This window comes from Coturnix japonica, chromosome 1 (assembly GCF_001577835.2).
Source record: "Coturnix japonica isolate 7356 chromosome 1, Coturnix japonica 2.1, whole genome shotgun sequence".
Lineage (NCBI taxonomy): Eukaryota > Metazoa > Chordata > Aves > Galliformes > Phasianidae > Coturnix > Coturnix japonica.
Genome location: NC_029516.1, coordinates 32,431,324 through 32,446,810, shown reverse-complemented (window position 1 = coordinate 32,446,810; position 15,487 = coordinate 32,431,324). Strand labels below are relative to the sequence as shown.

At 39.1% G+C, this 15,487-nt stretch overlaps 1 protein-coding gene across 1 annotated transcript in view; it reads right to left on the bottom strand.

Annotated features, from left to right (window-relative positions):
• Positions 1-15,487, bottom strand: part of CNOT2 (CCR4-NOT transcription complex subunit 2) — an 84,620-nt gene that overhangs the window by 29,175 nt on the left and 39,958 nt on the right. The window contains exon 2 of the mRNA XM_015855998.2: positions 7,856-7,978. Within this exon, the coding sequence (XP_015711484.2) occupies positions 7,856-7,978 (123 nt within the window). The remainder of the gene's footprint in view (positions 1-7,855; positions 7,979-15,487) is intronic.

Below are 15,487 nucleotides of genomic sequence, written 5' to 3'. Positions count from 1 at the left end.
ACTTATAGCTAAAATAGATTCCAAACCAGATCCACGTTCTCCCTTCTTACTGGAGGACTGGCTGCAAACAAAAGAACACTTTAAATAAGCAGTTGCATCAGCAAGTGACGTGGCCAAAGAGACATACGTCTGTAAACAAAAAAGCATTGGTCCTTAAGGTCTAACATGTACATGGTGTGCATTTCTGACTTGAGTTAGCCTGGCCTAGAGCACCTGACCCCCTGGTTTGGCTGCACTATTGTGAGTGGAAAATATTTGCTGCACTCCAGGAGCATCTCTTCAACTCAAAGTAGGTTGCACGCATTGTTCCATTTGCTCTTATAGGAAAAGTAAAACTCAGAAGGACTTACAGAGGAAACCCTTATGAAAGGCCAGAATAAAGGCCAAGTATTAACAATGGCATGTCAAACAACTCATTTTAAGGTGGACATGAGAGATAACAAGACTCAAAAAGAAAATGTATATTCAGGGGATCTGTTCCAGGCTGATCAGATGAAGTACTTCTTAAATCTCACAAAGGAGTATCTTGCATGGATTTCTCTCTTATTCTGTCTCATTTGTGTGTAATATGTCAAATATATACATCCAGAATAGTTCTGACATTGTAATACATCACAGGAAACACGTTTTTCAGTTGTTAGGAACCATTTACAATCATGCCTACTTTTTCTATTGCTTTCATATTACTTACAGCAACAAAAGAATAAACTAGCCAAAATTTGAACGTTTGCTCCCAAATCCTTTTTTACACACCAAACCTCTGAGCCACTATTAAGTGTCCTTGAACTCTGTCTACCAAAGATAAAGATTCAAAGCGAATGCTACTAACAGTTCTCCCAGCATCATTTATTTCACCCGGCTGGATTATCAGCCACATGATAAGAGAGCCGTTTGGATGTGGTACTCAGGGATATGATTTAGTATAGGGTTTTTAGAGTTAAGGTACTGGTTAGGCTGCGGTTGGACTTGATGATCTTCAAGGTCTTTTCCAACCTGGGTAATTCTATGATTCTGTGATACACAAAACACAGCAATTCTCTTGGATCACACTTAAAGGGTGTGCAGTTCTGCTGAGCACATACAGAACGCCATTCTCCAAGTTGGAGTATTTCAGTTTAATCAATTTCCTGGTGGTCAATAGCTACAAAACCCAGTTGTGCCAAAACATGGCATTTCTCTCTTCCAACACAGCATGATCTAACTATGCAACTTATTTCAGGTGGTTTTCCTCTACATGTTGTTAGGTGATTGAGGGAGCCTAAGGCTTGCATCTCCCACAGGGCCATGAGATAATGCAACAACCAATCCCTTGTGCAATACCAGGACTGCATTTTACTGCAGTAGTGCTCTGAAGCACAAGCACAATGACAGACTGAGGTGATCAACTCAAATGAGAACAACACTTTGCTCACAAGTTTCAGATGGTCACAGTGCCTTCTGACCATGTAAGATTCTGTTTTTTAACTTGAATCAGCTGATTACTCCAGCAGATAGATGAATTTCTTTGGACTGGTCCACATAAAAACAATCAGTAAGTCAATAATATACTATCAGACTATTTACCACTCACTGCGATGAGGCAAATTTTATCATGACTACTTTCACTACGTATTAATGGATTTCCTGCAGCAAGTTGATCCAGAAATATGAACAATCCTGAGAAAAAATTCCTTGAATTTGGCAGTGCTGCAAAACAGTTGCTGCATTTTCCAGCAGGTGAATCCAGGCCACAGCCTCCTGATGTAGCAGCACCTTGGCATGGGGAAAAACAACCCTCCTGCAAAGGCCACCATGCCATGTAGTTACAGCCTAAAGTCACTTTCTTTAACACAAAGCAAGCAGGCCTCAATCTGACTCCAGAAATCCAGTTCCTAAAAGCATAAGATGTTAGAATAAGCAAATAAGTGTGTGAGTAATATCTGGCTTGATAAATGATGGCTTTCTCACAGTTGCAAGCATCAGCATCATTTCATATTTGCACTACTTTATTTCTGGTAACTGCCATCTGTGCTGCACTATTTAACAACAAAACAGCTGACCTCCAGCCTCAAAAGGAGAAAGTGTTATAGCAACGTGCACAAAAACCCCAAGCCAACGAATAACTAACTGATAGACATGACTTCCTATACCCTGGACAGTTCAGTATGCTGTATTATTAACAGTCAAATTACAAACTGGTTTTTAATATGGCATTCATAAAACTCGCATTACAACAAAATTTATATAAATCCCCAAATTGGAGGACAATTAATAAAATTTGACGTTGCAGCACGTTAATGTGCCAAATGATTACTAAAAACTTGTTGAAAGCCATGAAAAGAAATGTCATAAGATATGATATAGAACAACAAAGCAAATATTTTGCTCAAACCGAATATCCACTCATATACTGAAAGCAAAACCAAAAAAACCACCCACAGACCAAGTATGTAAAACACTAATATTACAATATAGTCTGTTCGGTAAACTGAATTGCTGTGTAAGAGATAACAACTTTTCCCTTCCACAGAAGGCAGAGGATTTTATCATGGGGTTAATCTGACTCACAGAACCGCTTCATATATTAATGCTGGCACGCAAGACCCATCCTGTATCGCTGATTTACATGAAGATACGATTAAATATAGCTTTTAGACCAAGTGCTGAAACACTTATCACAGTCAACCTTTTCTCCTGTAAAAAAACACACAGAAACTGAGCAGCATTTGCAATTAAATACTACAATCATCAACCACAAATGTAATTTCAGTGATAAGTGATGTGCAATAACTAATTAAACTAGTTCAGATACATTCTCCTCGCAAACTGTCTGACAGAATATGAAAACCTGTTTTTCTAACTCTTGTGTTCAGTCACCCTCTGGGAAGGTAAAATACAACTACATTCTTTTGCATCTTACACTTCAAGGAATATATTTCACAAAGCAAACACAACAAACAAACCCACTATTCAGTCAAATCCTCAAGTATGGTCACACATATACTTTTAATGCATACAGTAATACTTGCTTTCCATTTAAAATAAAAGATATTTAATTATTTTATCCTAAATAAGCTTTCATTTTTTCCCCTTAACAAAACAAAGCTATTCATATTATGGAACTTATCTTAATATGTTAGCTCTATTAGACCAGTCAGGATTATCTCCAGTGCTTCTGCTGCTCTTTCTGATACTATAGGATGGGAATACATGGGAATTCTTAAATGCTTCAACAACTTTAAGTGCAGCATCTGAAGCTAAATGATGACCAACTAACCCAAAAGATTCTCTTTCAATGACTAAGGCAAATGGCAAGCAAAATGCCTTGGGAAACAAGACATTGTAGTTTTCCTTAGAACCATAAAGAATAGTGTAAGAAAGTCCACAGCCAAGCTGGAACAATGCAATAGTGTTCAGCAATTGTAAAGCAAAGCTGCCTCCAGAAGAGTGATTCCCTTCCACAGTTTGTTTCCCAAACCTAGAAGGATTCTACTCCCAACTATTATATATATATATATATATATAAAATTATTATTATTTTTCCAAATTACTTTAATGGAAGTTTGCAGGAAAAGGCTTTGATAAAATGCTTTTGACTGCTCCTTTGTAACATATCATCCTGTTCACTAGAAGACAAAGATGCCAACATCTTCCCTTATGCAGCCAAGTCCGCAACTATCTCATGAGAAAAATTCACCTGAATTTAATCCACTGTGGACGTGCTTCTGCCACATAAGGAGGGAAGAGTCCTCTGGAAAGTGGCCTCCCAGAATCAATAACCCATTTCACTGTATTCAGTATCCAAATCTGAGAGCTTCTTTCTTTAGGAAAGGTATTGTCATGTAGCCAGATTAAGACCTGCAATGAGCCAAACCTAATCTGCAGGTTTGATGTTATTTGTTCAAGTTATTTAAAATATATTTGATTTCACAAGAAGTCACATTTTGAAAGAACTGGACTGCGTACGAGCTTCAGGTCTCAAATGAGAAAAGTCCAGAATCAGTTAAGACTAATATTAAAGTTTTTTTGTTTGTTTTTAAGAAAGGGGTGGAAGCCCACTAAACTAACCCATTGGAAGTGCCAATCACTCAAACCCTTTATCATCTGTTGAGCAAGTATGCCAAAAAAAAACCCCAAGTACTGCCAAAGAACTTCTGTCATAAATTGGGCAGATCTTCATTAAAAGGCACAGCTGTGTACAACCAAATTCATGCCTGCAGCCGACAGCAAAACATGACACTTTAAAAAAGAAACATACATCTGTTTTGGAACTCCTTACCACAGGAAGAGGCGGGTGATAAAATGGCTTCAGAGATGATAGGACAAACTAGTTGAAGAAAAGTCTACCACAAGTTTTAGTAGGTAAGTGTATGTCACTTGCTTTGTTTTTTTGTTTTTTTTCCTTACAGAAAGTTCAAACTGAAGTGATCTGAAATTTATTGCCATTATTTTGCTTCATTTGAAGAAATTAGCTTCAAAAGTAGAATGAAGTCCTTGACTCACAAATTTCTATCACTCTACCAAAGCAAAAACAGATGGACCCCTATCCTTAAAGTGATCTTGTTGAGTGGAGATGCAGATCAATTAGGTTTGCGACACTGGCCACAAATAAGATCTGCAATTATTTTGTGATCACAGCACGTGTCTTGCTGCCAATTCAAGTTACAGAAACACATTTGCTTTAAGCCAAAATTAGAACTATTTTTTAACAACCGTTATATTTTCAACCAGTCCAACACAAATAATTCAGCAAGGCTGGTTATCACACACTAAGTGCAGCAGAATTCATAGAAAGAGCATTCATGGATATACTGTGTTCCACTTCCCTACTTATCACAGCAAGGTTGTGATGACTCACAGCAAAGCCACCCATTTAAAGAGTAAGCACTAGATTGCTGGAGTAAAATCAAAACAACGACTGCTTTGTGCCTCCCCCCAAAAACAGACCCAGGCAACAAGCAGATTGGTCTATATGTAACTGTGTGGATAAGTAAATGCAAATTCTTCATTTCAAATAGCATGCAAATCCTAAGTGTCTGGATATATATCCCCCAGTGAAAAAAGGCAAGTTATGAGAAAGCTTTTTTGCTTTCAGCTAAAACGAGGCTCTGAAATAAAAATATCTCCTAAATTCTTTGCTACTACTTGTTCTCACTTGTCAAAAGTCTTCAAGTCTTAAGATATCACTTCAAGAGCCTCTACTCAGTTCACTTTACCTTCAGGTAAAATAAATAAATAAATAAATAAATAATACAAAATCAGCCAAAGAAACAAGTCACAAGTTATAGTAACTTGCTATAGAAAGTAAGTGCTATAAGAATTGCTTATGAAAAGGCATAAGGCATACAATGCTTCCCCCCCAACCCCCATCTTTTCCAGATAGCTTCTAGATGCTTTTTCAACCCTAGTAAATGAAAAACTATTTCTTAACACAATATGATAAAAAAAAAAATCACATCTCTAACTTAGGTGTTAAACTATGAAGAACTCCTGTAAAAACCCTCAACCCAGTAAGACTGTGTTTGTGACATCACTGTATCTGACCTGAAGATGATGCCTCTTCACAGGAGGGTTTCTGGCTTATGAAAAGTAAAGCAAAGGCTCCAAACTCTATGCAAAGTATTATGCTTGCAATAACTTGAAGAACTTTGCAGGATAAGTGAAGCATGTGACTGATCAGAGGTTCATATGCATAGATGGTACGTTGGAGGGAAAAAAAGAACTTGGTTTTCCTAAAGACTTGTAGTTAAAACCCACCACCCATTAAACAAAGCTTTACCTACTCTGAGTAAAGACATAAGAAACTGAAAATGAAAAAACACAGAATGATTAACATTGCAAAAAATTACATGATGCACAGACAAGTCTATTGTATATAAAAAAAAAAATTATACAATTTTGTTTTTCTCAATAAGGACCGCAGTTACAAAGAGATCGTGTGCACTAGACATTAGTCTTTCGATTGCCAGTTATATAAGTGACTGTAGCCTCATTTTCCCCCAGAGATCCTCTACCTTGATTTTTCTCCACGTTTGCGTACCATATTTCCATATAAGTGTCAAGTAAGAAAGACTAAAATACATTTCAGGGTCAAGAATGCTGGAAGTTTTTCCCCCACAGGTGTTCACAGCGCTGCATCCAAAGCCTGAAACACAGCTCCTCATTAGCTTACTCACTGGAAATTCTGAGCAAACTTCTTTTTGTCTGTCAGTGCTAAGCGTTATCCAAACACAAACGCGGTCAAGAAATTTACTGTGTCCTCGTAAAGAGAACACCATCTTTTGTTGAATTTCAGTTCAAAAAGTATTTAAATCCAGTTATTTTTTATTGGAAAATATTTTCCAAAGCTGCAAAATTGGTGGGACGGCAACAAGAAAACCAAGACAACCATCTCTGCAGATGTTCTCATTTGTTGTGAGCCAAATAAAACAACAAAACAACACATAATATATACAATATACATTTAGCTATACATAAGCGACGGTGCACCAGACAGTATCAATATCACCACTATGTATTTATTTTTATCAACTTTTAAAAAAGCACGTAATAGTTTAAGATTTTATAAGCATAGACTCAGGAAGTTGTAATGGTCAATAATAAAGCTACATTAAAAAAATAATAATAAAAAGATCCCTTAAAAAGTATTAAGAAACAAAACTTTAAGAAGCTTTTGCAAAAATGACTCTTCCATCTCCTGTTGGTTTGACATCACTCTTCTCTGCCAACAACAGCAGCTTCTATTCCCCATTCTGTCCACTTCTCCCATAAGCTTTCAGGATTTCTCATTCCTCATTCCTAGTGACTGGAACACCCACCTTCCTTCTCTTGAAGTCCCATTCTAAGATCCACTTCTGCAACATTGCCTACAGAAAGAGTAGGCAACTAAAACACTCTATATCAACAACGCATCAAGCATCAGCTTTCACTGTAGATTGTGCAGCACAGCGTCTCGCTTTACCTTTCTGACCACATCCTAAATGACTTCTCCCTAAATGTATCAAATCTAGTACAGGGAATTTACTAACTGAGAACCAGTAATAGCAGTGTTGTCTGGGAGTGCTCCCTGCACCTCTACTCTAGTTATTCATAGACAAGAAAGCATGTTCAATGTTATACATATTCTACTGTGCCTGTGTGCATCTGTGGTACACACATGTAATGGACATACACAGAAAAGAGTAGTCTATTTTTTTTCCATTGTAAAATGTTCTAATCATTTGCTAGCTCACCCGAACTTTCTCATCAAGCTCCTCAAAACATCTTTAATTAAACAAGGTGGAACGAATTGTTCAAGCATTTTATGGTTTTGCTTAAGAAGCCATGACAATAAAACTATTTCCACCTATCCTTGAGAATTCTGATTAAATTTAACTAACAGCCTATAGAAAGTGTTTATGTTTACACAGGTCAAAGCATGTAACACTACTTTGGTATTAAACAGCTATATGCATTACAACGGGAAAAATATTTAAGAATAGCTGATTTTGTAACTTTCTTCTATTACAAAAGGGAGTGATTCCTAACTAAGACTACTACTTAAGCAGATCAACAAGCCGCGCAAGGCACTGTCAAAAATGACCACTGAGGATGAAAAATGCAAAAACACAGCAAAAACAATACAGACAGCAAGTAACTACTAGATGTAATAATGATCTAGTTTAAATTACAAATACAGTTTTCAAAGATGAAAAAATAAAGCCTAGTCAAGGCTATCATTGAAGCTTTTTGGGCATAAACACTAAAACTAAAAACAATTGCCATTGAAAATAGTAATACACAGCTTAAAGCTTGATGAAGCCTTTCCTTACATACATTTAACATGCTTGAAAATACCTCACTATTAAAAGGGGGAAAACAAGCTTATTCAACTTACATCTTTTTCTGACCGATGTGGGAACATCGATGATTGGCTGTAGTACATGTTTTCATCATGGTAGTCACCATCAACCCCCTCTACAAACTTCTTCCTTGAAGCACCAAACATGCTGTTTGTCACCTAAAGAAAAGAAACGATAAGTAAGATTGAGCTTGCTACACGTTTCAGTGTTATACTTTTAAATTACATGTATGCATGGACTGTTAAAAAAGTTATTCTAGAAAGCCGAAAATTCCTCTGTAAATCTTGTGTAGATATTGCCAGTGTAATGATTCATCCATCCAGGATTTTCAGTGACAGAAATACTTACTCCAGAAGGCACTAGGGTGGGAAGTGTCCCATCCCAAAACAAAACAACTTTCTACTTGACCCTGCACACTGAGACCCATGATGAAGTAAGAGCAGGTTGAGCTTAACCACACTCAATTATGACATCAAGACTGGCAAAGTTATTGCAGGCATCCATTGAAAAACACAAGGTTTTATTCTGCCTTTAACTCCCCCTGAGGCACTCATGCACACACGCACAGCTGCTAAGTCAGGAACTTGAAACTGAAGAAAGAGCAACCATGCAGCTGTTCACAGAACCCTAATTCATGAACAAATTTCCTCCCACAGTAAGGTCATACAATGTCACTACACGATCTACCGCATACGTAGTGCATATTTATGCACCTGACTTATTTTATTTATGTAAAAACACACACTGCTGTCAAATTTCTAGTCCGTCTGGCTACAAAACAGCGTGCCCGCACAGAGCAGGCTAATCAACAGGTTAATGTTCAAACCAGCTGAATGGCACACTCCGGGCCCAGTTCCTTGTATGGAACAGAAGACTGGAGAGGGGGCAATGAATAGGGGGCAATCAAAGCTGAGCTGCGGCACAGCTTCAGGTGGATCTGTAACATCCTGAAGATAAGGAAGGGAAATTGCAGCTTATGAAATGCTCTGAGCCTGAAGACTTACTGTCATCACTGCTGACAGCATTAGCTAAGCATCAGACTTTAAAAGAAAAGCAAAGCGTCCTTTTATGCTACCTTGGGCATAAAATGACACTGACCAAATTTCAAAACACTTTTTCTGGTCGGCTGCAAAACCCCCTTATCCTCACTGACACAAATTTATGCTGGTATTCCTTATACTGTGGCTTATTCACATTTCACCTTTACAGACAAAGATTTCTAAGCAGCGTTTGGTAACACAGGTGCTCCCACGCTATGAACAACCTACCTCCACAATTTCAAAGTCACAGCACTTCTGAGTCTAAGTGGGACGCGTAGGGTGCACACGCTATGGCTACAAGCACAGAAATGGCCAAAATGTTCACCTGAACAAAACATCAGTTATACAGACCACCAAGGTCTACTGCAAATTAACAATCTGTTACAGGTATATAAAGGCACATAAAGGTACTGCATGTCTTTTCCAGATGAAACTTGCTCTTTTTTTGTGCTATGCCATAAAACACAAATGTAAAGTCCCAAAGTGCTCGAACATATCCAGCTGACTTTCACACTTGTAGTGAAGCTTTCATTACACTATAAGCATATCCCACTGTGCTAATCCCCTTACAATGCAATTATCACCTACCAGATGGAATGGAGCATTTAACAGGCTAAGGGGATTATCTTGTCCTTTGCTCTGCCTGAATAAAGTGTGGAGAAAAGGGTAGATGGCTTTCACCATTGCAAAAATGATAATGAAGTGTTGGGGTGAAGCTATCCCCCAGCAGCTCAGCTTATCAGCCCACCACAGCTTTTGAAAAGGTAAAAACTCAGTTCCTCACAAGTCCCTAAGGATTTGTCAGAACTCCTAACAATACCTGGGATAAGAGATGACTTTTTTTGTTGTTCATTCTAATGAAAAGATGTATTAGAAGGCTAATTTCTTTTTTGAAGCTACCATCAGTTGACACAATAGCATAAAAATATAAAACTTGTGACCAAAAGCGAATCAACAAAGTATATACTGTAAGGTACAGACATAATACGTTATTCAGAACTGCAGTACAGGAACTATAGGTGGGAAACAACAATTCAGTCTCTGACCCCGTAAAGCTTTAGGTCTCATTTCTCATTTCTTACACATGGTTGGCTGCATACACACACAGCCACCGTAAAGGTTTCTGAGGCACTGGGATAAGGTCACAGCTTTGATTCTCAGACTACTTTTAAGGCTGCTACAAACAAGGATGCCGGTGTGCCGGAAGATGAAATCCATACATCGAAAAGCTGGAAGGTATTTTTACGCTGTCTTCCAAATTAGAATTGCCTAAGAGATTATTTTCTACGGTGATAATTGTATGAGAAAGCGGCCCAAAAACTAATCAAGATTATGCCCAGAGGACTGACAAAACGCACCAATACTAATATGGAACCTTACAACTGCACAGTTATTAAAAAGAAGTGAAGAAAGCTTTTCATAATTAGAGGGATAAAATATTGATATTTTCATTGGTAACCCACACTGGTAACTAAAAAGACAGGGCCGACAAAATGCAGGGAGCAGAGCAGTGTTATCAGGATGCAGCTGCAGGTGGGACAGGGCAGGCCTGAAGGAACCCTGCCCACAACCAGTAATCAGCTGCAATGCAGTGAAGCCCTTCCAGAGCTGGGCAGGGCCTTTCTGTGAGCACTGACATCTTCACAGCAGCCTGAGGGAAGTGCTATGGGCACTGCAGGTCCTGTCGGCAGCTGCTGGGTCTCAGCAGGGTTTCCCTGAGCTAAGAGGGCTGCTAGTTGTTCTTGGGGCACACACCCACTACCCAGGCAGCCACTGCAGACCAGTGAGCTGGATTAAAGGCTGGAACTGCAGCTGCCATCCAGAGACTGCTTAAGACAGTTCTTAGGCAAGCACCAACAGCCAGTTTACCTGCTTCCCAGCAGAAGTTGGTGACAGAAAGCAGCTGGCAAATCTCTGAGTGATCCTCTCCTGCAATGTGACAGGGGGGTTATGCAAAGACACAGGATTTGCCTATAAGGTAGAAATTACTAAAATCTCTGTCTTAAACTGCAAAAAGATCTTTCTAATTCCTTATAAAGTGATGGTTGCATATTACATTAGTTGAACAGCTTGAAGCAAATACTTCAGTTTTAAAATATGAAACCGATTCTGTGGCTGCTTTGCAGTACTACTATAGGTAGCACCCAAGGATGGCTCAGCTCACTCATGACCTCAACAGTGGCAAGTCAAAACTAGAAGGACAATGTAACATCTCCCTGGAGAATGAATGTTTTGGATTTTGTACAGAGCAGAAAGATCAATCACTGAGTTACAACTGACTTAACTCCTCATCATTGTAAGAGCTGAAAACTATATGAAATAATACAAGTAAAAAAAAACCAAACCCCTTTAGGAGTTTGGGCAGCATCTCCTCTATCCTGTTCCTCAAACCACAGCAGTGTTTGCCCACATGCACACTGCCACTGTGAGTGCACAACTCCAGGTTACAGTCTCAGCCTGTGTATCAGCTATGTAGCTTCCGCCAAGCTACCGCCCAGGGCTTCTGATGTGTCTGTTTAACTCTTAGCAAGCAAAGTCAACAATCTGCTCTATTTTTATTTCCCATTACAAATCAGTGCTTTCAAATAAGGTAAGATACTTGAAACGCCTACAAAAGAATGTCTCAATGAGCCTTTCAGTGGAAAGCAAGCGTCAATTCAATTAAGTATCACAAGTCACACACTGGTAACCACCAAATCAATCTGCAATTTAAGTCAAAACAGAATCTGTAATTCCATCAGTTGGTACTTTTACAAGATAACATAAATCTTATTGATAGGAAAAGCTAACAGTTATGACCGCTCTTCTCAATGTCAGAAATAATTCCAATTTGGCACAACGTGGAGCTGATACACAATAGAATATAAACTACCGTCTTGTTAACATATTCCTCATCCACTGGTGGAATATGTTAAGAGTTGCTTAAAATCAGGATGAAGTACAGAATGTACATGAGCACAACACTTTAAAAATGCATATATCATTTTCAGGATGAAAGAGAAACGGAAGATGATGTTGGGACACCCCTCTTCCCTCATTTGATTGCACATTCACAACCATTCAGTTTCTCCGAGGTGATGCTAATAGAGCATTCTCCATGTTCACAGCATGGTAATCTTTCAAACAACTATTTTGTAGTAACAACTGTACATAAACATGGAAAAAGGAGCATTACAATCTATTTCTTTTATACGTAATACAAGCACATGAAGGAGATAAAGGACATTTAATTATTGTTTCAGACTGTTCTTCACTCGTATTCTCAAGAATGGCTACCTACAAGCTATATTTTTCCAAGGGTTTGCTGGAGTATAGCAACACTTTGAGAAGCTTCACTAGAACCATCCATCTCTGCTACACACGAACCATGCGAATGCAACACACACTGCAAAATGTGCAGCTCGCTCATCTGCTGAAGAAATGGTTTAATGATTTCATCTATCAAGAACAATGGATACTTGTTTAATAATATAGAGCTGGTGTTACATAGTCAGTACCAAAAGAAAAGTAAACAATATACTACTACATTCCACCAGCTATACAAAACGTGGGCACATTTACCCACTTTCTTTCTTCTTGCTGCCTCGTCATTTGAAGGATTTACAGTACACTGAAGCTGGGTTCTAAACTAGATTTAACACAGTACTTCTGATTTAGTATTACAGAATGCTATGCAGTAGCCTCTGAAATGGCCTTCAACTCGTACGTGTCGCCACAAAAATGATAGTTTAAAAAGAAGTGCCAGTAGCTTACACTGCATGTAGGCTGAACTAAACAAAATTCAACGCTATCATAAGTATGTATGCATTGGAAAAACAGCAATGTTTGTATTATGTACCAGCACGCTTTTGTCCTCTGCTCACGTACTACTCCATGGACACTGTATATAAAAAACTAATTTAATACATGCTCACAGTTGATGACCCATCAAGAAAATTATCAGCTAAATGTACGCTGTGTGTTTGCACATCAATGTGCGCATAATGGTTTTTACTATTTGGTGGCTATTCGATCAAATAAGAAATAAATAAGAAATCAATCATGCTAAGAAAGCAAACGTGATTAAAAATAATTATAGAAAACAAATAAGCTGCTTAAGTCCCTACACTTTTTAGGGAAAACAAAATAAAACCTAACAAAGAAGGACTTAAAACAACAGAGAGGCAAACTTGAGTTTCTAGCAAATGATTACAGTACACCCTTTCATGTTAACAAAACATCAGTCTTCAAGGACAACAGTTGGAGCCTTAAAAAGAAGAGATTCAGCTGCCAAGTTTGTAAACAAAGCAACAAACCCCACAAATTACACATCAGTTTCAGTTTACAGATCACCTGGGTCTTTCAGCATACCCATACCGGGAACAAGCCCTTATTTTAATAGGTACAGTAAGAAACTGTGCTAATCAAAATTACAAGAAAAATTAACGAGGTCATGAAACAGTACAGAACCACAGTGTTGTCTAACTCAATTCTGTACAGATAATCATCTGCTTCCAATATTCTCATAACAACTATAGTTCTACAGTGGCACTTCTCCCAGACACTCAAGGTTTATCCTGCAAGTCCCTCTCCACTAGAATTTGAGCCTCAGCCATACGCAAAACTTCTCCCTGGAAGACATCAGAATGATAACTTCATCCCTCATTGTGAACGATAATGCAATCGGTTGTGTAACTCAGAAACGGACTGGCTGACAACTGCTTGCAGTTTTGACTGCAAGTTGATTTCACAATTGAACATTTCAATCAGTCAGATGGGCTGCATCAGAGATTATTTTTCTGCAGATACAAGTTTTGCTGTATGCTCAAATCTACCATCCCACAGAAGATTAAATATATTCTCTTATTCAGCAAGTTGATCTATTTGAATTTTACTTCCAGTTTTATGATTAGACTTCCCTTTAAATAAGTGGATAAATAAATATATAATGCAGGAAAAGGCGTTCTACCCATTTGGAAAGTCTAGAGCCAGGCTATGGTCCCTATGGTCAAACTCACACTATATAAATCTGAATCACAGAATCACAGAATGGCCCGGGTTGGAAGGGACCTCAAGGATCATGAAGCTCCAACCCTCCTATCACAGGCAGGGCCAAACAACCTCAATATTTAATACTGGACCATGCTGCCCAGGGCTCCATCCAAATACTAAAACAAAACCGTGAAGTAATAGAGAAGTAATAGGCTACCTAAGTGAATGACAGTCCTGTGGCAGAGCAGCAAAGTCAGACTCTGTAAGGGTAAGTGCCTGTTGCCAGCACAACAGAAGTCACCTCAGACTTCCAGGCTCTGCAGCCTTCAGCTCCAACTCCAAAGAGCTCAGACAGGTGTGGGTAGAAGAATCACTACCCATAATGTGCAAACACAAGATAATATTTACCTTCCTCAGATGACTCACAGTTCCTGTCTTTTTAGCTATTTCAGAGCAACTTCTTGACTTAAGGTTACTCATTTGTCAACTGCTACAGCACGTTAAGATACAATCCCACCTTCAGATATGAAACCAAAACACTACTGCTTGAAAGTCAACTATCCAAACTGCATCAGTAGTCACACACTGAGTCACTGTCACTACACAGACCAAAGTGTTGTGGTTTTTTGTGGTAGGTTTTTTAAAAAGTTGTGTTTTTTGGTGTGTTTTTTCTTTGTTTGTTTTTCTCTAAAAGGATAATTTTAAGAAGCATCTGACTTGAGGAATAATGCCAAGGTGCACAGAAGTTTCAGTGAGGTAAGAAGGTGTATACGTTACAAAGTCTAAAGAACAAGAGGTTCCAAAGATAATTAATCACGGAATACCCCTAGTTGGAAAGGATGCTCAAGGACCACTGAGTCCAACTCCACACAAAATCAAACCCAGTGCCTGAGAACATTGCTTCTTCAACTCCAGCACTTGGGGCCATGTGCACCACCCTTTGCATCCCATTCCATGCCCACTGCTCTCTGCTGCAGACCCTTTCCCCGGCTGTCCCTTCCCTGACAGCTCCATGCCGTTCCCTCGGGCCCTGTCGCTGTCACACAGAGCAGAGCTCAGCGCTGCCCCTCTGCTCCCTGTGAGGAGCTGCAGCCGCCATCAGGCCTCCCCTCAGCTCCTCCGCTCTGCACTGAGCACACCCAGGTTTCAAAGCATCACTTAAGCTCTATATTCCAGTCTATTCTTAGGGAATCAGCCTGGAATTTGCTTCTCTCATTCAGCCTCACAGCTTTCCTTCCAAAACATGTCACCCCAAACCACTATCCTTAATCTGCTTTCTTCTATTCTCAGCTGACTTCACTTTTCGTGGCCACAAACAGCAAACTTTCAGACAATATTTTGGAAATATGTTGGAAATCGTTAAGTGGAGCACACATAATTCAGATAATTAGAGAAATGAACCTATTCAAAACAAACAAACAAACACACATCCCATTCTGCCATCAGTTCCCAGGAGCAGAGCCCAGCACCTCCCTCTGCTTCCCCTCCTCAGGAGCTGCAGAGAGCAGTGAGGTCACCTCTCAGCCTCCTCTTCTCCAGGCTGGGCAGCCCAGTGCCCTCAGCCTCTCCTCACAGGACATACCTTCCCTCTCTGGAGGATCCTGGTTATTCTAAGGATCCTGGTGTCTTTTCTATAACGTGGAGTCCAGAACTGCA